The sequence below is a fragment of the Danio rerio genome, chromosome 21 (genome assembly GCF_049306965.1).
Source record: "Danio rerio strain Tuebingen ecotype United States chromosome 21, GRCz12tu, whole genome shotgun sequence".
In the NCBI taxonomy this organism is placed as follows: Eukaryota; Metazoa; Chordata; class Actinopteri; order Cypriniformes; family Danionidae; genus Danio; species Danio rerio.
Genome location: NC_133196.1, coordinates 5,301,644 through 5,325,919, shown reverse-complemented (window position 1 = coordinate 5,325,919; position 24,276 = coordinate 5,301,644). Strand labels below are relative to the sequence as shown.

The 24,276-nt window shown below is 37.6% G+C and overlaps 3 protein-coding genes across 4 annotated transcripts; 2 read left to right on the top strand and 1 right to left on the bottom strand.

The window, feature by feature from the left end:
* Positions 1-402: 402 nt before the first annotated feature.
* LOC110438238 (serine/threonine-protein kinase pim-2-like) lies at positions 403-3,626 on the top strand. Its single transcript, XM_021469202.2, has 7 exons — positions 403-760; positions 1,268-1,711; positions 2,070-2,164; positions 2,339-2,389; positions 2,510-2,885; positions 3,186-3,359; positions 3,453-3,626. The coding sequence occupies exons 1-7, from the start codon at positions 475-477 to the stop codon at positions 3,551-3,553; spliced, it is 1,527 nt and encodes a 508-aa protein (XP_021324877.2). The 5' UTR covers positions 403-474; the 3' UTR covers positions 3,554-3,626.
* On the bottom strand, positions 1,071-20,399 carry LOC100331451 (serine protease HTRA2, mitochondrial-like). 2 transcript variants are annotated; one of them, XM_073935725.1, is made up of 10 exons: positions 20,237-20,399; positions 10,104-10,297; positions 9,972-10,004; positions 9,237-9,423; positions 7,426-7,534; positions 7,273-7,342; positions 4,540-4,635; positions 3,629-4,454; positions 3,432-3,549; positions 1,071-1,697 (listed from the first exon to the last, which is right to left on the bottom strand). In XM_073935725.1, the coding sequence occupies exons 4-8, from the start codon at positions 9,321-9,323 to the stop codon at positions 4,262-4,264; spliced, it is 555 nt and encodes a 184-aa protein (XP_073791826.1). In that variant the 5' UTR covers positions 9,324-9,423; positions 9,972-10,004; positions 10,104-10,297; positions 20,237-20,399; the 3' UTR covers positions 1,071-1,697; positions 3,432-3,549; positions 3,629-4,261. The 2 variants fall into 2 exon arrangements, with proteins under 2 accessions (XP_073791826.1, XP_073791825.1); XM_073935724.1 differs by having other exon boundaries at positions 3,432-4,454.
* A 277-nt stretch (positions 20,400-20,676) lies between these two features.
* Positions 20,677-24,214, top strand: LOC141379959 (serine/threonine-protein kinase pim-2-like). Its single transcript, XM_073935723.1, has 7 exons — positions 20,677-21,326; positions 21,829-22,272; positions 22,632-22,726; positions 22,901-22,951; positions 23,072-23,447; positions 23,748-23,921; positions 24,012-24,214. Exons 1-7 carry the CDS (start codon positions 21,089-21,091, stop codon positions 24,110-24,112), a joined length of 1,479 nt encoding a protein of 492 aa, XP_073791824.1. The 5' UTR covers positions 20,677-21,088; the 3' UTR covers positions 24,113-24,214.
* The last annotated feature ends 62 nt before the right edge of the window (positions 24,215-24,276 follow it).

The window sequence follows — 24,276 nt, the reverse complement described above, 5'->3', positions numbered from 1 at the left end:
AATACTGTTAAAATAAATAAATAATTGATAATGAAAATATAAAATAACGAAAATGAGCTACTCAAAATAAATGAATCACACACACACACACACACACACACACACACACACACACACACACACACACACACACACACACACACACACACACACACACGTATAAATATACATAAACATGGTAATAATTGTAATAAAAAGTAAAGCGCAGAAAAAGTTGTGCATGACAGAAAAAAATACATAGGCCTAAGTGCAAAAATAAATTAATGAATAATTGGAAAAATGTGTATATAATCAGGTGGCTGTGTGAGCACATTAAGGCGAATGAGCCAGTCAGTCTAGCGCGGGCTTTCATTAGAAGTTTGTTGTGTTTTAAAAAGTCTCTACGTAATACCAAATGGAATTGTGGAACTCTGACATCATCGGTGACAGTATAAAGCTTTTTGACGTAGCAGAAACTCTCATTAGCTTCTTTGGATGTCTAGTAGTTCAGTACTTTCTGCGATTCAACAGTACAGTGATAAAATGGCATTTTCAAAACTGATTAACCGTCTGAAGAAAGCGTTTGGTGTTAAGTGTGCGAACGAACAACCGTGTGAGCCACTCGAACCCACCGGCAGCACGACAGAGAATCACCGTCATCTGATGACCGATGACCCGGCCGTCGCTGCAGGAAAACAGGCAGGGAGACAGAAAAAGAGGAAACTCAAATTGTCTCCCATCTTCTTCGCCTGTTTCTCCAGAAGAAGAGCTACTGTTGTTGGTAAAATAGATTTATCAGCACTTTTAATTACTAAAGCATATTAAACACACCAAACACATCACATAAGTGTTTAAAGATCAGAAATGAACATTAACTGGAAGACATTTTAGAAAGATAGTTTCTTAAAGCCACAGTTCACATAAACAAGACAATTCTGTCATAATTTACTCTTTAAACCTGTTTGAGGTGCTTTCAGCCATTGACTTCCACAGTATTTTGTGTTCCTACAATGAAGGTTAATGGCTGCTGATTTCAGGAATTTTCTTCAGAATTTGTAGTTTTGTGTAAAAAACAGAAAAAATAAGAATTATTTGTATTAGGATTTTTTTTATTTCAGTGAGCTTTGCCTTTAGATATATAGTTTACTTGTTTGCTAATTCAATGCAGAAAACCCTTGAAGATCATCAATAAAAACACATTGAGTAATGTTTCTGCAAATGAACTGTTCAAATATCTTGTCAAAAAGAGTTGTAGAGTCATATTAATGATGTTCCTTCCTCTCTTTAGATCAGCTATGTGTGCAGGAGATCCACGAACTTCACGCAGAGCCCATCAGTAGCTCTAAATTCTTCTGCACTGCTGTGAGCAACCTGGAGCTGGAAGTTCTCCAACCTCCAGCTCTTGATGATCCAGCAGACGAAGACTTGGACTCTAAACCTGAAGTGAACAGCTTTGACTCTGCAGTGGTCATTGAGAACGACTCTGCAGAGCTTCACTTCCCAGAAGACAATGAATCCTCCCTCAGCGAGGACAGCCTGGAGCAAGAGCTTGATAGTCCTCCAAGTTCACCATCCGATGAGGACAATGAACTTCCAGTGAGCCAGCAGCTCATAACAGATGACATCTGTGACTCTGCCCTGGATGAAAACTCGAACCCTTTACCGGATCAGGTCTCACAAGAGGACTCTGCTGTGAAGTCTACAGCAGATGATGGGACCTGCTTGGACAATAGTAAGTTTATTGCTGGAGTTCAGAACATTTGTTTAGGCTCATCAAACTTTGTAAAATTATACAGTTGAAGTCAAAATTATTCGCTCTTCTGTGATTTTTTATTCATATTTTTTAAATATTTCCCAAATGATGCAGAGCAATAAAGTTTAAGTATTCAGAACTTTAAGCTGAACACTGGTATCTTGAAAATATCCAGTAAATATGATGTACTGTCATCACGACAAAGATAAAAGACATCAGTTATTAGAAATGAGTTATTAAAACTATCATGTTCTGAAATCTGACAATAATTCTGACTTCAACTGTTTGTGTTTTTATTTGGTTTATAATTTAATGACATTTTCTTCATTTTTAACAGATGACATCAGCTGCCGCTACAAACTCGGAAAGCAGCTTGGTGAAGGAGGTTTCGGCTCCGTGTATGAGGGGATTCGCATACAGGATGGTCTGCAGGTATTCATTTTTGTAGACTCAAATCCTCTGATGAAGTTCCCTGTTTAAAGAACATCATCAGAGCTTTCATTGTTTGGACATTTCTGCTGACGAATGAATCCTCTGTTCAGGATTTATGACTGAATGAAATGATCTCCGTGCACATGTTAATTGTTGGCTTGTTCCTTTAAACAGGTGGCAGTTAAATTTGTCCAGAAGACCCCAAATATGCAAGATGTCAGCTCTGTGAGTAGACTACACTTTCTGTTCGCTGTGTTCAGTTTATAAAGTCTTATATTTATTATAGACCACAGGCTGTGGTCAGAAACCCTTGTTTGAAAACCAACATTATTATTTTGTTTTCAGTCATGTGACCAGCCACTTCCTCTAGAGATCACCTTGGCAAACATGGCCAGCGGTGGCTCCAGGTGTGCGAACATTATTAAGCTCCTGGACTGGCAGGTCTTTGAAAACCATTATGTCATGGTGATGGAGCGGCCTAGTCCAAGCATGGACCTGGAGGCATTCCTTGAAGTCAGCGGAGGAGTCCTCAGTGAGAAAACAGCACATACCATCATGAGGCAAGCTGTTTATGCGGCCAACGTGTGCTGTTACCGCGGGGTGTTCCACCGGGACATTAAGCTTCAAAACCTGCTGGTGAACCCCGACACACTGGAAGTCAAGCTGATCGACTTCGGGTGTGGAGACTTCATGATGGAATCAGCCTACAGTCTCTTCTCTGGTAGGTGTTTTGAATAGTGTGGTCAAAAGTATCGACTTCGGTACCAATCGATTCTGACATTTAACAAGTCAATTTGAGCGCTGTTAAACACCACTGATTGGCCATTGGTGTTCACATGCTCAGCAAATATGACTGTGATGAGTGTCGGTATCGATTGGTAGTTGATACTTTTGACAACACTAGTTATGAATGTGCATAAGCATTTTTAATATACGTATTGAAAGCTGGTTAATTAGCACAGCTGAAACCCATCTGGTATATATATTCAACATGATGCTAAACTAAACGTCTCTCCTCCAGGTACAGAAGCGTACATCCCGCCAGAGTTTTATGAAAAAGGATGCTACCGGGCCAAACCAGCGACGGTCTATTCTCTTGGGGTTCTTCTGTTCACAATGCTCCATGGAGAATTCCCATCAGCGTATGACCTGTACTACCTCCAACATGACTGGTCCAAATTTACCCTCTCTCAAGGTGAGATGTTCATCAAAGAACAATTAAGCAAAAACGGTATAATAATAATAATAATAATAACAATAACCTCACCTCTCCATTTCTTCTTCACAGAATGCTGTAATATGATGAGGGCTTGTCTGCATGAGAATCCAGAGTGCAGAATTCCTCTAGAAGAGATGCCTTACCACGACTGGTCCATGCTGGAGTTCTGAGTCACATTAGCAGAATGTTTTGTATATTTGATTTTTGTACATGTCTGTAATAAAGATATATTTTATTGAACTCACTTGTGTTGTGGCTTATATTGTGATCTAGCCCCAGTGTTGTCAGATTGTGTGGATTTAAAATGGTTTTGTTTGGGGTGACAAAAACTTGGCATGAGGTTTGAACAGCATCCAGTCCTTTCCAACACACACTGCAGTTGACACTGGCGTCATTACGGCGCACTTTTAGAAATACACTTTTTCAGAATGCTGTACAGCGCTGACCCAAAACCTAAACATATCAGTCACTGCGACATCAGCAAATCATCCATAAATATTCCAATGGTTTATTGTGAAATCAGAGCTGTTCAGAAAAATGTATTAAAATACAAACGTCGTAACATGAGAATGTGAGACTCAATACAAAACATCAGCATTTTCACAATAAGAGCACCCAGTTTTATTAAGGTCTTTGAGTGTTTGTTGCCATCATGACAATCCTAAACAAAATATTCAGTGATATTCCTTCAAATCAATACTGATAGTGTAGTTTGCGCAGACACACTGAGGTTTATCCAGTGTACAGAAGTCTGAATCATCCACATTATTTCATACGCTTCCAGAAACACGTTTACTACACGAATGTCCAGCGTTTGCTAAAACTCTTTAAATGATTCCTTTCTTACAACATCTCCAACTATGACAGCTTCTCATTACTCACCATTTCTTAATCTTACTAAATACTTGACTTGATGTCACTCTGTGGACTCTGGGGTCATGTGCAGCATGAGCAGGTCGGCCCCCCGGCGGACCACCACATTTGGTCCTCACAGCATTATATATCTCCTCCAACGTGTTCACCTTTACCCCATTGATCTCAATAATAACATCTCCTGGCTTCATTCCGGCTCTGCAAAACAGAAAACAGGAAATGACATCATCAATAGGATGCCTTAATCAACAGCTGATAACATCATGTTCAGAGAGCAGCACACCTGTTGGCTGGAGATCCTACAATCACACGGTGGATGAGAACTCCATGAGAAACATCAGGGAAGGACGGGTCTCGCATCCTTAGCTCTTCGATTATACTGAGGAGGGGAAAAAGAGAATTTAAAGTTAATAAAAGACTCACTTCAGCGGAATGTTTACAGTTTAAGGATTGATTGATAAATAGATAAGATAGATAGATAGATTCATAGATAGATAGACTGATAGTTTGATAGATAGATCAGCATAACAATCAATATTACATTCGCTTCAACCAAAAACACCTCAACAAAACATTCATACTACTTCAGTCGCATAGAGTGTGACAAAGGAAATGCTGTTAATTTGCAATGCATTGAATTAAAGGTGCAGTAGGTGATTGTCCTCAGAAACATTTTAGTTGCGCTGGTTGAAAGTCTCTTCACAGTCCAATAGTAATGATTAAAGTAAATGATCTAAATGTGTTTTTATGTATTTTATATTATGGGTAAAGCATAAAACTAAAAAATGTTCATCCAATTAAATATTGTCGGGTCGACATCTCCCGTAATTCAGATAAGTAGCTCAAACTGTCAGCAAATGCAGATTTCAGGCCGTGTGGCTTTGAATCACAGTCCCTCCCCGCGGTCCAAAGATAATAGGCTAAGCGGTTAGCATTTTGGCAGATCCCCTACTGCACCTTTAATTATTTACAGAACTGTTCAAATCAATACCACAATTGAACTCATGTCATTTGGGACAAAAAAATAAAAATATATGATATTGCTCAACTCTACATTACTTTACAAAACTAAAACCTTAAATATCTTGAATTTTACAGGGCTCATAAAGGCACAGCCTAATGAAAATCAAGGACTTTTGAGCACTTTTTTCCAGCACCTATTTTTATTTTCAACACTGACACGCATCGTATTAAAACACTGCATAGGAATTTATATAAATATACAAATAAAAACCATTAATGATCATAATAATAATAAAATTAATTAATCAATTGTGTATTAATAATATATTAAACCTGCACTAAATATGCTTGTAAAAATGTTTTTTTATACTATTACACTGCTAAAATAATACAAGTTTTAGTAAATAATACTAACATTGGGTAAAAGTACAAAGTACTATTTTAAAAACTACTCAGAGTACTAGTTAGATATTTTTTGGGGGAAAAAAACTCAGATTTTCATTTTGGCTCTTTTTAAAAGAAATTATGATAAATTTATTTGAATGCTTTAATTGCTTGAATCACAAAGCTACATATATAAAAATGTGCACTAACAAAGGAAGTATGGTCGATTTTTCCTTCCATGACAATTAATCTTTTTCAATAGTACTGGCAAAACAACCCCACACTCTATGAGGCCAGAGACACTTTTTGTCCATTTTTTAAACAATATTTTCAAGTTTTGAAAGGTTTAATTAAAGTATATGATAAAAATATTTAAATTTAGTCTTTTATTTACATATTTTACATCATTTTTCTTATTTGCTCATTCTTGTCTTTACAATATGGCAAATTTGTTTCTTAAATAGCTGTACAGCACATGGAAATATTATTTTACACTTGATCTTAAACTGAAATAATTTTACAAGAAAGACTACTACACTGTCAGTAATAAAATAATAAAGCAAATGTTGTTTAACTCTAGGTATTTGAATTATGACAACACTGCATTTTTCAAAGCAGTGTTTGAAGAGTCTTATTGTTTATTATGATAAATGTAACAGCAGATTGCTTTGACCTGTAATGCCTGTACAATTCAGTGATGCTTTAAGACAGATCAGAATACAGCTATAATGTATAAATCCCACAAATACCCCAAACAGAAACATTTCTAGCATAATTCTTTTGTCTTAAAAAAATATAAAAAGTTCCAACTTTGCTCAAAGTAAGTTTCACTTGACGATACAGCCAAATAAAAAGTCTGTACTCTAAATACTAAATTTAGTCAAGGAGCAAAGATAAATAATTTCTACTTTAATATTGAAGAGATAGTGATTGTATACAGTCTAATCACATACACGAGATGATGAGAGGACTTGCAGTTAATTTGAAAAAGCCTATTTAAGAGCTCGCATATCTGTTTTTATGATTAATGTACATGACTGCGCTCTCATGTTAAAATAAAGCGCTCACGACGTATGCAGAAATGAGTAATTGCGCAATACCTGCATTCCCACGCCAACATTCAGAGGAGTGACAGACAAGTCAGAAGAAGAGAGCGGAGAGAAGAGAGCAAAATGTGTGTGAAGATCGTTGAAATGGCAGGAAGTATGTCCGTGGTTTAATTACTCTTGCTAATAACATATAGTGAAAACATCCTAAAAGCATTTTTCCATTAAAACATTTGTTTTTAAGTTGTTTTTTTCTGTCACTGCAACACAGAAAGGCCTTTGTCCCGCCCTTACGTTCATTGTAAATCTAAACAAGGTTGACTGTGATTGGCCACTTCTCATATCATTTAAATCACTGCGTCGGAATCACGGTAGTTTGTGCGGGTATTTTTGCATTAAATTGTCACAAAAATTCACAAACATTTTTATTTTTCGGGCGTGAAAATTGCAAACAAATTCTCCTTGATAAATTAAGCACTTTTCAACAGAACAAGCCAATTTTCCAGGTATTCCAGCACTTGAATTTCTAAGAGCCAAATCTAGTGGTATATAACAAAAATCTGTAGATTCCATAATGTATGAATTTTGCTCTCCTGTAAAATTGTAATAAAAGTGTTTGGCACCTGGGGGTCAAAGTCAACATCATCACTCCAATGTAACGCCTTTTCCATCCCGATTCTCCAAACCAAGACTCTGAACAAAAGACCCAATAACCATCTGTCAGTGAAAAAAATGCTGTCACAGACAAAAGCAAGCAGCTGTGAGGTCATTCTTACTCTGTTTGTCTGCAGATCGTTCAAGGAAGAGACGGACTCTGTCTGAGGGAATAGCGAAGGAAATCCCTGCTGTCACTTTCATGGTATTAATGCCGATGACCTCACCATCCTGAAGAGTACAAACATGATACATCAGTTTATTACATAAGGCTAGAGTATGGCCAGTACAATACAATATTGATGAACATTTGAAAACAATTCACGTTCTTAATATGACAGTCATGAAGCTCTGTGTTGCTCTGAAGTTCCAGCAATCTGTAGTCAACTACTAAATGTGCATGTGTGATTTCATAGCGTGGTTCTAGCACACTAATTAAGGCCGTGTACTATGTACAGTTGCCTCGAACCGGGCAAAAGCACGCTTGTCCCCCCCCCTCACATCTCCCCCGACGGCCCTCACCCACATTACAATCTGGCCTGGGCATGCTTAAGTCATCGATGCTGCGCTGTTCAGTAGAGAAGCGCTCTCGCTCAGCACAGTGGAGATTTCTCTAGTTATATCGTTTCAGTCGTTTGTTATGCAGTGACATGCAGTCAAATATTTCGCCAAACAGTCCTTAGGGATGCGATGACACGCAGTCAGATATTTCGGCGAACAGATCCGCCACTTTCGGCGCTCATAAACAATCATAAAGCCCTCATGCTGTAGGAATGAGGAGGTTTGCTGAAGGTGCGCAGCTGTCATACAGTGAGGGGTTTGCATATTTAATAAACTACGGCAGTTTGCGTTCATTGAACAGTAAGAATGATAAATTAATCCATATGAAACAGTCCCTTAAGAGTCACGTCTCGCTTTCAGTTTCAGGCTTTGGCGTGTTTTGCACTCACACTACAAGCGTACCACACCAAAGCCCAAGTAAACCACGCTCAGGCTTACCTCTTCCAACCGGGTCAGGGTTGGCCAGGTAAACCATGCCTGAGCACAATTCAGCGCACTCACACTTCTCAAACGATCCGGGAAACGGGCCTGGACACGGTTCGGATAGCATAATGCGAGTACGCCCTAAATACCTAAAATTAGAATTTTCTACCACTGAATAAGGTTGCATGTCTGCGGCTATAAATACTCCTACCACGCTTGTATTTGCCTTTGCTTGTGTTGAGTTGGAATTTTTATTCCAAATGAAGACAGGAGAGTAGTTTGTGTTACACTTGTCGGTTTAACAGATAAAGCAATGATTTTGTGGACATCAGTAATCTAACTATTTGCCTTAATCTGATTAAAACAACAATATGATTAAGGTGTTTGCATGAGTTGCTTTTTGAATGTTCCTTTCATGATCCCGTTTTACATGTTAAAGCACATAATACGATTAACGTCATTGTGTCACCACGCTATCCACGTTTCCTCCGTAATTTAGTCTCATAATAAGTCTCATGTAATTTTGGGGCGTTTTATTCTAAATTTGTCGACTTTAACTGCAGTTTGGCACTTTCATTTTCATTCAAGAACATTTCATGCGTGACCTCCATGACAAACGAGATATTGGATGCAAAGAACTGCTAGAAGAGTGTAGTTTAAATGGAATTTTGGATACCGCACATCATATGGGAGACAAAAAAAAACCTCCGCAGAGAATAGTGTCAAGCAGCCGTGTGTGTAGAGATCATCACGTTACAAAATGTGGCGAAAATCCTACAAGATGGTAATAGTTTGATTAAGGTGTTTACATGTTTACATTCGGAAAGCAGCATTTACAGCAGATCTTTCAGTCCATAATACTGTAGTGATATTGAAAGAGTACTGCTGACGATACTAACTACCGTTGCCATCTGAATAAACAAACAAAGAACACCGATTGCTTACTTACCAAATCCATAGAGACAGGACAATCAACGTGAACTGGAACTGCGTCTTTTTTTAAAAGAAGATGATGGGCAAATCCGGATTTCACCATTTCCAGATGCAAAAAAGCTCTCGGGTAAAAATGTTCCTTACAAACATTTTTGTTGCGTGTTAAAAGACCACTGTAGTCCAAAAATGTGGGTCCTTTCTCACTGCGGGAAAATGAAAACAAAACCTTTGTTGTGGCACGTTTATAAACAACACTGACGACCCATGTCTCCGAACAATTCTTCTTCTTCCACTTGTTTTATTTACAGTTAGCAACACAACGTGGCGTCTCTCTGAATACTGTAACAGGTAGTTTTTGAAGCTATCATGCATATTAATAAAGTTGCACCTCATTCACAATAGAGCGCGCTGATTAGTTCGTCTTTCTCTTGAATTAATGATGAAAGCTCAAAGACGTCACATTGTACCCGCCGGTACAGACAGCCAGTCTCCATGCTGGAATTTGCACAAGGAGCTCGTGGCCTTGACGTAGCTTCAAAATTTCTTTTCAAACCGGAAGAACGAATTTGTTCGAAATAACGCAAAAACAACCAATTTTCACTTTTATTGTGAAATATATGTATCCTAATAGTGTTTTAGCAGCGTGGGACATATATATGACTGTCAACATCTCAAAAATGTGTTTTGGTGTTTTTAGACCCTTTAAACCAAAAGGCAGAAGCAGTTTTTTGAGTAAATGTCAGCGACTCACCAGGTTTATGAGAGGCCCTCCTGAATTTCCAAACTGTAAAGCAGAATTGTGATTGAGTGATGGAATGCAATTCATTAAATGATGACATACATTTTTTTGCATGCAACACCACCCAGTTTCCAGTGCTCTTACATCTATGGTAGCGTCCGTCTGGATGTAGTCCATGTTGGAGTTGGAGAGACCCAGTTCTTTACTGCCTCTTTGAGCAGAGCTGACGATTCCAGATGTGATGGTGTTTTTAAGAGAAAAGAGGCTCCCCATGGCAACCACAAATTCACCTTGACGCACATCAGATGACTTGCCAAGACGCAACGTGGTAGAGGATTCTGGGACAAGACAGAGAACACAATGACACTATGTCAGACTATATGGCCATGTACTAGAACTGTGGTAAAAGAAAACTGTGAAAAATCAATTGCAAAAATGGCCTTCCAAACATAAAAGCCTCCTCTGTTACTGTTCAAGGCTCAAAATTAACCTTTTTGTTTGGTAGCACCGGTGCTCCTAACTTAAAAAATGTAGGCGCATCAGACAAAATTTTGTCGCACCCACCAATTATAAGCAACGTTACTACATGTTTTATACAAACAGAGTTATTGCATTTGAAATCAACACTAATCAAACTAAAAAGCAAAAAAAAAAAAATATATATATATATATATATGCGTGAGGAAAAAATGTCTCAACAAAATCCCGTTATTACAAGAAAATAGATTTTATAACATAACTGAGTGACCAAAGCATACACAGACCGCTGTGCTGTTCTCACGGGTGGTGTCTGATATTGCACTGATGCTTTTGACATGTACTGTACCCTTTTATATGCATACATCATGTTAATAGCTATACCGGTCTTCATGAGTAGCGATAATAGTTTTCTCGGCTCAACCCCGTTTGCCATGGTGTACGTGGTGTTACATTTTACATATAGCTGCCACTTGCACGGCGGGCATCTGGCGATTATATGAAGGATTAAACAGAAGCTCTCGTGCTAGATGTGGCAAACAGTTACATGAAAATTCCATCCCACAGACTTTTCATAGCGGACTTGAAGCCAATGGAAGTCTTTTATCCACTCTTTGAAAAGTGTAGATGGTGGATTAACATTGATCACTACTGAGATGTGTCATTATTTGTAACTTTAGATGACAGTTTCTAAAAAAACATCTGTCAGTGTAATCTTAATTCTCATATTCAGCACTTTATAATTTTTCGCAATAGTAGCTCTCCCAGTCATCCCAAGCCAGAAGGCATTGACTGAGTGATTGACAGCTGATATTAACCAATCCATTCACGCTCTGCTCTAGAGCAATGTCCCAATAAGAAGAGCTCAAAGGCGGGGCAAGTATTACGGACTTGGCTTTGTTTACTGCAGCAAGTTGACATGACAGCTGTTGTAAACCATTCCTAAGAACTACGTTTCGCATTTCAAGTGCAGAGATGCATTCTGCGTGAATGTCCTCCAAATCCGCGCATATGGTGAACACTTTGCAGTAAAAACTGGTCGCACACATCAATTTTATGCACTCGCAAAAATGCTTCCAAATATATTTTGAGGTCGCATAGATAAAATTTCGGGCGCATAAGTGACCGAAATGGTCGCAATTTCGAGTCCTGCTGTTGGTTTAACTAAAAATGTTGACAATAATTATTATTTAGTTGCTGTAATATTACTGTTTAAAATTTTGAGGATACAAAACCAAATGTCACTAAGGTTATCACAATTTCGAGTTTATTTCCATATTTGTATGAAGCCGTTCCTCCTGAAATATTACAGTGTGTATGTAGCCTAAATACAGTATAAACAGATTAATGGGTTAACACCAGGGCTTGACATTAACACCCACCAACCGCAGGTAGACTTCGGCTGTGGCGGATTAGACAGCCACTCCCACTAGCCACTTTGGCTGGTCGAAAATCATTTTTAAATTGTATTTTTTTTAAAGTAGGGTTCAACAATAAGGATGAATCTCTAGAAATGAGAAGCAGCCCGACTGACAAAAACAACTGTGTTCATGCAAGCAAAAGAAAGCAGATGAATACAGAATGTTATGTGATGCGAGCAAGTTTTACAAAGCGTGCACACTCTCATTTCCTTGCGTGAGCAACCTTGACTGGAAACACAATGCTGCTATCGGTTCTGAAATAGACTTGACAAAAAGTGATACACATCCACCATTTTCAAGAGCTCGAGATTTTTTAAAAAGAAGGTATTTTATGTATGCAGCAGCGGTTTCAGCTTTAGCTTTAAATAATCTTTGAACAGATTATTAATGGGCCTAATGTTAACTGTGTGCTTGTGATCATCCTTTTATTATTGCACACGGTATGTTTTTCACCTGCTTTCTTTTTGTTAATATGGTTTAATTATCATTCTTTTCAGTAATGTTGATTTAATAGATTAACTTTTATGCAAAGTTAACTGCTGATCTGAGACTTTAAGCTAGGACAGACTACTTTGCATAGTTTTAGACAGGCTACATGACAATAATTGTTATTTAAGTTTTATTTAATAAAAAGTGTATGCATATTATAACATATATTTTGCTGGTTTTTGAATTTTTCTAATTATAAACTTTTTAGAGAAAAAATTTGTACAACCTTAATGTTGAACCCTAAAATAATAACCAATTACAATGCAACACCATGAAACCACTACCGCTCATGCTCATTGAGCAAAGTCATACACAACACATCTAAATCAAGTAATTTTGCAAATATTTTTTCCCAAAAACAAAAGTGAAAATGGCGAGTGGCTAGTAAAGTTGAAAAACTACTAGCCATATAGGCTGGTGATCAAAAAAAGTTAATGTAGAGCCATTAAAATATTAAAAATCATATTGACCTCACACTTTTAATGTACTAACCGTGATACATTTTTGATTCTTTAAGCTCAATTCTTAAATGAACAAAGTTCAAAAAGAAATTACTCATTTGATAAAGACATTTTACTAAAAATGTAAATTAATAAAATAAAATGAGTCCTTGCTCTTACCATATAAAACTATGACTCATTAAAAATAGGGATGCACCGATACCATTTTTTATAACCGATTTGATTTCGATCCCAAAATTCTGAGTGTCGACCAATACAGATGCGATCCCGATACTGTGCCGGTTTTTCTTTTAAGCATAATATAGTTTCTATGGTGATAAACTCAAACAATATATCTTGCTTAGTAAAAATAAAAGACCTATAGGCCTACTGTATATGACAGACGACACAATCTAACTGAAAACATGATGCTTGCTGTAAACCAGGCTTAATTATTTGAGCATTCGTAATGACACTGATCTGTTGTGGTCCAGCTTATGTTTCTTTTTAATAGTAAGATTTTTTCTTTGAACTCTGCAACAGCCAACCACTATTGACCCTAATCAAAACACAAACTGGTCTGTTAAATAAACTATTGATATAAATAAAATTACAGTCAAATATTCACAGTTTTCAGAGTAACCTAGATGATTTAGAGGCTAAATTATTTTCTGTTAATGACAATCAATATTGAGCCTGTCAGTTTCACTTTTATTAATTTAACCAACAACTTTAATCACAATGAGCCAGGCTTACAAACTATTCTAAAAGTATTCCCCTAGGAAGAATAAACTCAGTCGGATAATTCTACAGAGCGGCACACGTCACATCAGCCGGTGTGTGAATGAAGTGCTTGATGCATCACTGAGACAGAGCGCAGTACTCCGCTATCTGCAGACACTTTCAATCCAAAACAGCAGTAAAAAGGGAAGAAATCAGTGCGTTAAGGATCTGTCCAATGTATTATTGAGCCTTTTCTAGTTTTACATTTCAGGTAGGCCTACTTTGTGTGTGAAGAGCAGGTAATAACCCACTCAGTTCCAGTGTTGTGAATGCGATCATCTGATCTAACAGACACAGCGCTACATGATTCAGAAACAGCAATAAACTCCTCGTTTCAGGTCGAAATGAACCAATTTAATGCAAAACTAAATGCATTTCTCCACTGATTATTTATATTAACAGGAACAATTAGTCTAGGAGAAAGTTTTAAAATAGAAGGCTTTAGACAGAAAATAGGAGATGTTAAACTTTCTGCACCGGCTTATATTCCAAATCCTGTAAATATTTCACTGAATCATAATAATCTACAGTGCTTCAAAATCATAGAACAGGAAGAGCTAGATAAAATCATAAATAGTTCTAAAGTAGCTACGTGTATGCTGGACTCAATTCCAACAAAATTACTGAAAGAATTGCTACCTGCTATAGGAGAACCTCTTCTTAACATTAACAACTCTTCTTTATCTATAGGCCATGTTCCAAACTCTTACAAGCTAGCTGTTATTAACGCCCTATTCACATGGGGCTTCAGCGTCAACGCTTGACAGAGGGCGTGTCTGAAGTTGGAGCTGAAACGATCGTCATAGAAGCGTCAGCCAATGAAATTCAGTCAGCAATAGGCCACTGTCTGAGCTGGTGTATTTGCATACAGCGATCTGATTGGCTGACGCTTCCGTCGGCACTTGAAAAGTTGAGCTGGTCCCAACTTCTGCAGCGAGGAACGCTTCTGAAGCGCCGCCGACGGATCCACAATGCAGTTCGGCAACGCCTGACGTCACCCATTCAAAGTGAATGGGAAGCGTTGACGCTGACGCCCCGTGTGAATAGGGCGTAAGCCTATTATTAAGAAACCGCAACTGGACCCCAACAACTTAGCTAATTATAGGCCTATTTCAAATCTTCCATTTCTGTCTAAAATACTAGAAAAAGTTGTTTCTACTCAATTATGCTCCTTTCGGCAGACGAACAATATTTTTGAAGTGTTTCAGTCAGGTTTCAGGGCTCATCACAGTACAGAAACCGCATTAGTGAAAATAACCAATGATTTACTCTTAGCTGCTGACCAAGGGTGCATCTCGCTATTAGTTCTACTCGATCTTAGTGCGGCATTTGACACCATTGACCACAATATCCTCATAAATCGCTTAAAGTCTACAGGTGTCCAGGGACAAGCTCTACAATGGTTTAAGTCATACTTAACTAACTGTTACCAGTTTGTGAATATTAATGGACAGCCTTCACAAGTCAGCCCATTAAAGTATGAGGTGCCTCAAGGATCAGTTTTAGGCCCTTTGCTGTTTACAATTTACATGCTACCACTGGGAGACATTATTAGAAGACATGGGATAAGATTTCACTGCTATGCAGATGACACTCAATTATATATTTCAACTAAACCTGATGAGATGTCTGAACTGTCTAAGCTAACTGAGTGTATTAGAGATGTTAAAGACTGGATGACCACCAATTTTCTTCTATTAAACTCAGACAAAACAGACTTATTACTTATTGGACCTAAATCCTGTACACAGCAGATCTCGCAACTCAATCTACAATTAGAGGGACACAAAGTTAGCGTTAGCTCTACTATAAAAGATCTGGGTGTTATATTAGACAGCAATTTAACTTTTGAAAATCATAAATCCCACGTCACAAAAACTGCCTTCTTTCATCTGAGAAATATCGCTAAATTACGAAGTATGCTATCCATATTGGATGCAGAAAAGCTAGTCCATGCTTTTATGACTTCTCGGCTGGATTACTGTAATGCTCTATTTGCTGGCTACCCAGCATCCTCTATTAACAAACTTCAAATAGTACAAAATGCACCTGCCAGAGTTCTTACCAGGTCTAGAACATATGATCATTTTACCCCAATTTTATCCTCCTTACACTGGCTGCCTGTTAAGTTTTGTATAGAATTTAAAATATTACTTCTCACCTATAAAGCTCTAAATAATCTAGCTCCTGTTTATCTAACCAACCTTCTGTCTCGCTACAATCCAACTCGCTCTTTAAGATCTCAAAACTCAGGGCTTCTGGTAGTATCTAGAATAGCAAAGTCAAGAAAAGGAGGTCGAGCCTTCTCCTTTATGGCTCCTACACTCTGAAATAGCCTTCCTGATAACATCCGAGGCTCAGACACACTCTCAGTTCAAAACTAGATTAAAGACCTATCTGTTTAGTAAAGCATACACTCAATGCATCACTTAGCCGGTTTCCACACAAGTTTCTACATCTTGTTTATTATGAACAGCAGCTACGCTAATTATTCTCTTTTTTTTTCTCCATTTCCACCTAGGGATACTCATTCCGAGGTCTTTAGATTATGCGGAGTCACTGATTGGATCCAAGACCAGCGACGAGATGATCCCAAGGTGTCCATATCCAGGACCAGGCCGTATCCTGAGCTGCTGCTGTGCTGGTGGTCATGGGGGAGTGGAGAGCATGAGACTGATTCCAGTGACCAACCAGGGACAGACTAGTCTTCACTGAGGCCAGCTTCCAGCCTTCACCGCTGAGACTGCAGCTCTACACAAACTTTTGGCCAGCGGAGAAATTAAAATGGTCGTGCCTGAAGGATTCGGATTTCTGCTTTCCAATCCGTCTCATCATGGACCAACGTTTATCCTTTTCTCATCATCTTGTTTCTCATAATTTTTTTTATTAAATATAATTATTTGATCATTTGAATGAGTATTTAACTGTGAATTGCAGAGCCGGCCCAAGCAGAGCCGGCCCAAGGCATAAGCGAACTAAGCGGCTGCTTAGGGCCCCGTGGCCACCAGGGGGCCCCCAAGAGTGCTTGAAATTATTGTGTGACTTTCGTTTTAGTTTGTTAATTTGTGGATTAGTGGTGGAACAAAATATATGCCAATTTATATTGTTATTTCTGACCGCGATACATACTCAGGCGCCAAGATATTTACCTAAATTTACAAAAGATCTGATTTAATTAATCAGTTTTCAACACCGACTGCAGCAGATAACCGCTTTAGCTACAGTACACCCAGCCGCCACCAGGTGGCGCTTCCCGTAATGGCGTATCATCACCGTACGTTCACACCGAAAGCGGTGAGAGCGTCCAAGGTCGCTCTGGCCGCCCTGGCGACAACGCTATCTGCCTTCAGCTCCGGCGGTGAGAGCGTCAAAACTCGCTACATTGATCTCGTACTTAAAGGAGCCGTTGCAGCATATCAGTTACATTCCTGCATAAAACATGTTTGTAGCGTGAAAATGTTGCGCACTTCTTATCAAATTCATACAACAATGGAAGATCAAGTTGCGTGTGACTTTGCTCTATTTATCCAATATGTGTCCATATGTCTGAAATATCCTGAAGCAGCAGTGCTGTTTTGTACTGTCACATCGTGTGAGATTCCCGCTTTTTAAAGATAAATTTATATAACATTAATGAACATCAGTAACTCGCCAGTAACTTATTTGATGCATGTTCCTGTAAGAAAACATTGTAAATAATAGGAAATCCGGCGACCGCAATAATCAAACCCTTGGGAACAACTGTGGTCGGAACCAAAGTTCACTGGTCTGTGTTCCCTGAACTGCTATCAAGTGGTGGACTTCTTCATTCTGATTGCTTGCCGCCGAACCGCGTCAAAGCTCATTACCATAAAGTTGACTTCATTTCAACTCTCCTCGACGCTCACGCCGGCGAAGACGCGCCGCGCTGCTCCTCGCCGCTTATCGACGCCTATCGCCGCCGGCTCTCATTGAAAATGAATGACTTCCGGCTACTTTGACGCTCTCGCCGCTTTCGGTGTGAACGTACGGTTATGCGCTCAAACTTTTTAACTCCGCCAAAATATATAAAGATATCAATAGGACATGAACATTTAATTAGAAAGGCCTTGCGTTTATTTCACTCTTACAGACCTTGTCAAAATCTTGTAGATGGTATTTTGGCAAAAAATATTAGGGGAATTAAAAAACTTAAATATGTGAGTAAATAACTAATGTTCTCCACTGTTGAAAACATACGTGCTCAGAGGAGTCTGTGCTCACCTCTCAGAGCATTCTGATCAGTTGAAAAAATAGTGGGAATACATATTTTTTTTATTATAAATAAACCAGGGCTAAGCATAAAATGTTTCCATGTTTACATAAAATTAGTTGGTCAAGTTGTAATAAGTGTATATAAATTGCAATAAATTACTATTTTGGCAGTTTTTTTCTTAAATGCATATTCCACTAAATTGAGATTCTGCTGCTGTGATAGAGATGTGCTCTCTTCAGTCATAAACTGCTCTCTGCACATCAGCATTTTAAGCTTGTTTGACAGATGTGCACTTGTTTTACATTGTTGCAATTCTATAAATGCGTGTTTATAAAATAAATTCATCATAAATTTTTTATGCATTTCCCCCCTTCATTTACCAAAATTGTGATATATTGTGGCTGGTTTTCTTGTGATCTATCAATATATTGCAGAATCTTTGATATCGTGATTGAAGCAGCAGTGCCCGGAACAGCAGCAAAATGCTTTTTCATGAACTTGGCGATTAAAAAAAATAAGCTTCTGATTTATACAATTTAGAGTTGGTAATACACTGCAAAATTATTTTCTTTCTTATAGTTTTTGTGTGATTTTGTAGTCCAAATATCTAAAAATTCTTAAACCAATAAACATTTTCTAGAAAGATTTTTAGTCAAAATTATGTGAATTTTTCATTAAAAAAAGCTCAATAATCTGACAATTAGGGTAAATAAAAAAAAGATTGTTTTATGTTTTAAATAAGATTATTTTACTTATCTCATTGGCAGATTAATTTGTTTTACAAAAAAAAAATCACTAACTGAAAATTTTTGTACATATTTATTAATTTGATTTATATGCGAGTATGTCTAGAAAATGCTTCCTGATTTAGTTTGATTTTAATTTAAATAGATGTTTTAAGTTATTTGAACTACAAAATACAATATGTTTTTTTTTTTCAGTATTAACATTTATATCCAATTAAAAAAGAAATTATCTTTATTGTCACTATGTTTGACTGTTTGGCAGCCTGTCTTGTGCCTGAATAATAATAAAAATAAGTATGTTATTGGCTACTTCCAGCTGCTTTTGTTTCTGCCAGCCCATATTAATGTTTTGTGTTATTTAGATTTTTGGCAAATAGTCATATAAAAAGTTGGATCAATAGGAAGTTGTTTCTGCAGAATAATATTTAGAATTGTCTTAAAACATATATTTTATGATGTAAGCAACACAGCTACAGCGAACAAAATCAATAATGTGTGTTTTAAAGTGTGCGAATTATCAAGGATTGATGATAATTTATCATATTGTTTGCACCAAAGGGGCCCCAAATAAAATCCTGCTTAGGGCCCCCTGAAGGCTTGGGCCGGCCCTGGTGAATTGATTTTAATTAATGAATAGGTTAACACATTGCTTAATATAAGAATGTTCAGTGCATTTGCCTGTCTCTTTATAACTTTTCAGAAGCCAACAAACTAGGTCAAGATATAAATGGGAAAGAAAAATATTGTTTCCATTTCAAAATGTCTTTCGGGAAACATGTTACCCCCAATGTGTAAAGCAATTTGAGTGTGCAGAAAAATTGCTATATAAATGTAAGGAATTATTATTATTAATTATTATTTATTCATTTCTATGTGAAACACTTTCATGAGCCCATTTAGCCAATAAGACAAAAACATAGTTTTACTAAAGTAAACTTACATTTATCCACACAAAATAAACCTGACTGTATTTTTGTAGTAAAGCCGTGGTTAATTGTGTTAAATATGCCATTTCAGCCTGCAGAATGGCATTTCAAACTGTGGCCTAACAAAAATATAGAAAATAAATATCGAGTTTCTGTAATATAAAACTAAATAATTCCTCTCCCTGTATAGTTCCTAAAGTTATCTAGTGTAATATTAAGGTAAACAAATGTAATATTAACAGAATCACTCAATTAGCAATCAATCTGACTGATGTTAACGTTAAAGATTTGATTGAGCCTTTAAGTAAAACAATAATTAGTTTAACGTTACAGTACCGTTAATATAACATTAATTACATTACAGTAACATTAAGTTGCATCAATGTTAGCATTAGCATCAACTGCTAATTAGCGCTAGCTAACTAGCCTGTGTGACATACAGTAATAAACGTAAGATCTAATTACACTGACTTTAATATTCATTGGTTTAATTTGTAATTATTTATTTTATTTATGTTATTTTTTCTTTTTAATTCGCATTTTTCACTAAGTGAAGGCGGGGACTGTTGACTAACGTTAGTAGCTCTAAATTAGTTGACTGGAACGCTGTGATGGTGTTAGCATGTAGCATGTTCACACATAAAATAAGTACAGTTCGCAATTAAAACCATTACCTACCTTTTGTTGTAACTTAATAAAATCTACTGCAATTGATGTCAACAAAGATGTTTAATCCACAAGAATTTGATCATTATTCCTACCTGTTAGCGTTCACATCGGTTCAGTCCTTATATGTTAGGCTAGAGTGGGTTATTTTTTGCGAATGAATTTGTGGATTTAAATAAATTGTGAGAGTCGATTCATCCTTGACCTATTTATAAATACAACAGTTGCTTTGTTGCTGAATAAATGTCTTATTCACTTAAGACGGTGTCCTACTACCACCTACTGGCGGTTTCAGGTAATACATGGATAACTTCATTTTGTTGCATATTTTTCTTTTTAATTTATTATTTGAAGCATTATTCATTTAAAAAGAATTCACAAGAATAACGAATTTATATAATCATAATATATAAAATATAATATAAACGATAATAATAATACTGTTAAAAATGATAAATAATTGATAATGAAAATATAAAATAACCGAAATGAGCTACTCAAAATAAATGAATCATACACACACACACACACACACACACACACACGCACGCACGCACGCACACACACACACACACACACACACGTATAAATATATATAAACATGGCAATAATTGTAATAAAAGTAAAACGCAGAAAAAGTTGTGCATGACAGAAAAAATACATAGGCCTAAGTGCAAAATTAATTTAATTAATAATTGGAAAAAATGTGTATAAGCAGGTGGCTGTGTGAGCACATTAAGGCGAATGAGCCAGTCAGTCTAGCGCGGGCTTTCATTAGAAGTTTGTTGTGTTTTAAAAAGTCTCTACGTAATACCAAATGGAATTGTGGAACTCTGACATCATCGGTGACAGTATAAAGCTTTTTGACGTAGCAGAAACTCTCATTAGCTTCTTTGGATGTCTAGTAGTTCAGTATACTTTCTGCGATTCAACAGTACAGTGATAAAATGGCATTTTCAAAACTGATTAACCGTCTGAAGAAAGCGTTTGGTGTTAAGTGTGCGAACGAACAACCGTGTGAGCCACTCGAACCCACCGGCAGCACGACAGAGAATCACCGTCATCTGATGACCGATGACCCGGCCGTCGCTGCAGGAAAACAGGCAGGGAGACAGAAAAAGAGGAAACTCAAATTGTCTCCCATCTTCTTCGCCTGTTTCTCCAGAAGAAGAGCTACTGTTGTTGGTAAAATAGATTTATGAGCACTTTTAATTACTAAAGCATATTAAACACACCAAACACATCACATAAGTGTTTAAAGATCAGAAATGAACATTAACTGGAAGACATTTTAGAAAGATAGTTTCTTAAAGCCACAGTTCACATAAGACAATTCTGTCATAATTTACTCCTTAAACCTGTTTGAGGTGCTTTCAGCCATTGACTTCCACAGTATTTTGTGTTCCTACAATGAAGGTTAATGGCTGCTGATTTCAGGAATTTTCTTCAGAATTTGTAGTTTTGTGTAAAAAACAGAAAAAATAAGAATTATTTGTATTAGGATTTTTTTATTTCAGTGAGCTTTGCCTTTAGATATATAGTTTACTTGTTTGCTAATTCAATGCAGAAAAACCTTGAAGATCATCAATAAAAACACATTGAGTAATGTTTCTGCAAATGAACTGTTCAAATATCTTGTCAAAAAGAGTTGTAGAGTCATATTAATGATGTTCCTTCCTCTCTTTAGATCAGCTATGTGTGCAGGAGATCCACGAACTTCACGCAGAGCCCATCAGTAGCTCTAAATTCTTCTGCACTGCTGTGAGCAACCTGGAGCTGGAAGTTCTCCAACCTCCAGCTCTTGATGCTCCAGCAGACGAAGACTTGGACTCTAAACCTGAAGTGAACAGCTTTGACTCTGCAGTGGTCATTGAGAACGACTCTGCAGAGCTTCACTTCCCAGCAGACAATGAATCCTCCCTCAGCGAGGACAGCCTGGAGCAAGAGCTTGATAGTCCTCCAAGTTCACCATCCGATGAGGACAATGAACTTCCAGTGAGCCAGCAGCTCATAACAGATGACATCTGTGACTCTGCCCTGGATGAAAACTCGAACCCTTTACCGGATCAGGTCTCACAAGAGGACTCTGCTGTGAAGTCTACAGCAGATGATGGGACCTGCTTGGACAATAGTAAGTTTATTGCTGGAGTTCAGAACATTTGTTTAGGCTCATCAAACTTTGTAAAATTATACAGTTGAAGTCAAAATTATTCGCTCTTCTGTGATTTTTTTATTCATATTTTTTAAATATTTCCCAAATAATGCAGAGCAATAAAGTTTAAGTATTCAGAACTTTAAGCTGAACACTGGTATCTTGAAAATATCCAGTAAATATGATGTACTGTCATCACGACAAAGATAAAAGACATCAGTTATTAGAAATGAGTTATTAAAACTATCATGTTCTGAAATCTGACAATAATTCTGACTTCAACTGTTTGTGTTTTTATTTGGTTTATAATTTAATGACATTTTCTTCATTTTTAACAGATGACATCAGCTGCCGCTACAAACTCGGAAAGCAGCTTGGTGAAGGAGGTTTCGGCTCCGTGTATGAGGGGATTCGCATACAGGATGGTCTGCAGGTATTCATTTTTGTAGACTCAAATCCTCTGATGAAGTTCCCTGTTTAAAGAACATCATCAGAGCTTTCATTGTTTGGACATTTCTGCTGACGAATGAATCCTCTGTTCAGGATTTATGACTGAATGAAATGATCTCCGTGCACATGTTAATTGTTGGCTTGTTCCTTTAAACAGGTGGCAGTTAAATTTGTCCAGAAGACCCCAAATATGCAAGATGTCAGCTCTGTGAGTAGACTACACTTTCTGTTCGCTGTGTTCAGTTTATAAAGTCTTATATTTATTATAGACCACAGGCTGTGGTCAGAAACCCTTGTTTGAAAACCAACATTATTATTTTGTTTTCAGTCATGTGACCAGCCACTTCCTCTAGAGATCACCTTGGCAAACATGGCCAGCGGTGGCTCCAGGTGTGCGAACATTATTAAGCTCCTGGACTGGCAGGTCTTTGAAAACCATTATGTCATGGTGATGGAGCGGCCTAGTCCAAGCATGGACCTGGAGGCATTCCTTGAAGTCAGCGGAGGAGTCCTCAGTGAGAAAACAGCACATACCATCATGAGGCAAGCTGTTTATGCGGCCAACGTGTGCTGTTACCGCGGGGTGTTCCACCGGGACATTAAGCTTCAAAACCTGCTGGTGAACCCCGACACACTGGAAGTCAAGCTGATCGACTTCGGGTGTGGAGACTTCATGATGGAATCAGCCTACAGTATCTTCTCTGGTAGGTGTTTTGAATAGTGTGGTCAAAAGTATCGACTTCGGTACCAATCGATTCTGACATTTAACAAGTCAATTTGAGCGCTGTTAAACACCACTGATTGGCCATTGGTGTTCACATGCTCAGCAAATATGACTGTGATGAGTGTCGGTATCGATTGGTAGTTGATACTTTTGACAACACTAGTTATGAATGTGCATAAGCATTTTTAATATACGTATTGAAAGCTGGTTAATTAGCACAGCTGAAGCCCATCTGGTATATATATTCAACATGATGCTAAACTAAACGTCTCTCCTTCAGGCACAGAAGCGTACATCCCGCCAGAGTTTTATGAAAAAGGATGCTACTGGGCCAAACCAGCGACGGTCTATTCTCTTGGGGTTCTTCTGTTCACAATGCTCCATGGAGAATTCCCATCAGCGTATGACCTGTACTACCTTCAACATGACTGGTCCAAATTTACCCTCTCTCAAGGTGAGATGTTCATCAAGGAACAATTAAGCAAAAACGGTATAATAATAATAATAATAACAATAACCTCACCTCTCCATTTCTTCTACACAGAATGCTGTGATATGATGAGGGCTTGTCTGCATGAGAATCCAGAGTGCAGAATTCCTCTAGAAGAGATGCCTTACCACGACTGGTCCATGCTGGAGTTCTGAGTCACATTAGCAGAATGTTTTGTATATTTGATTTTTGTACATGTCTGTAATAAAGATATATTTTATTGAACTCACTTGTGTTGTGGCTTATATTGTGATCTAGCCCCAGTGTTGTCAGATTGTGTGGATTTAAAATGGTTTTGTATGGGGTGACAACAATTTGG

What these genes read in the sequence shown, in the direction of transcription:
- LOC110438238 (XM_021469202.2), top strand. Translation starts at nt 475, where the DNA reads ATGTCTAGTAGTTCAGTACTTTCTGCGATTCAACAGTACAGTGATAAA. An exon ending in TGGGACCTGCTTGGACAATA is followed by an intron (nt 1,712 to 2,069) that starts GTAAGTTTATTG and finishes CATTTTTAACAG; the next exon opens with ATGACATCAGCTGCCGCTAC. An exon ending in GCATACAGGATGGTCTGCAG is followed by an intron (nt 2,165 to 2,338) that starts GTATTCATTTTT and finishes TCCTTTAAACAG; the next exon opens with GTGGCAGTTAAATTTGTCCA.
- LOC100331451 (XM_073935724.1), bottom strand. Translation starts at nt 9,323, where the DNA reads ATGGTGAAATCCGGATTTGCCCATCATCTTCTTTTAAAAAAAGACGCA. An exon ending in ACGATCTGCAGACAAACAGA is followed by an intron (nt 7,343 to 7,425) that starts GTAAGAATGACC and finishes TCTTTTGTTCAG; the next exon opens with AGTCTTGGTTTGGAGAATCG. An exon ending in ATGTTGACTTTGACCCCCAG is followed by an intron (nt 4,636 to 7,272) that starts GTGCCAAACACT and finishes TCCCCTCCTCAG; the next exon opens with TATAATCGAAGAGCTAAGGA.
- LOC141379959 (XM_073935723.1), top strand. Translation starts at nt 21,089, where the DNA reads ATGGCATTTTCAAAACTGATTAACCGTCTGAAGAAAGCGTTTGGTGTT. An exon ending in TGGGACCTGCTTGGACAATA is followed by an intron (nt 22,273 to 22,631) that starts GTAAGTTTATTG and finishes CATTTTTAACAG; the next exon opens with ATGACATCAGCTGCCGCTAC. An exon ending in AGCCTACAGTATCTTCTCTG is followed by an intron (nt 23,448 to 23,747) that starts GTAGGTGTTTTG and finishes TCTCTCCTTCAG; the next exon opens with GCACAGAAGCGTACATCCCG.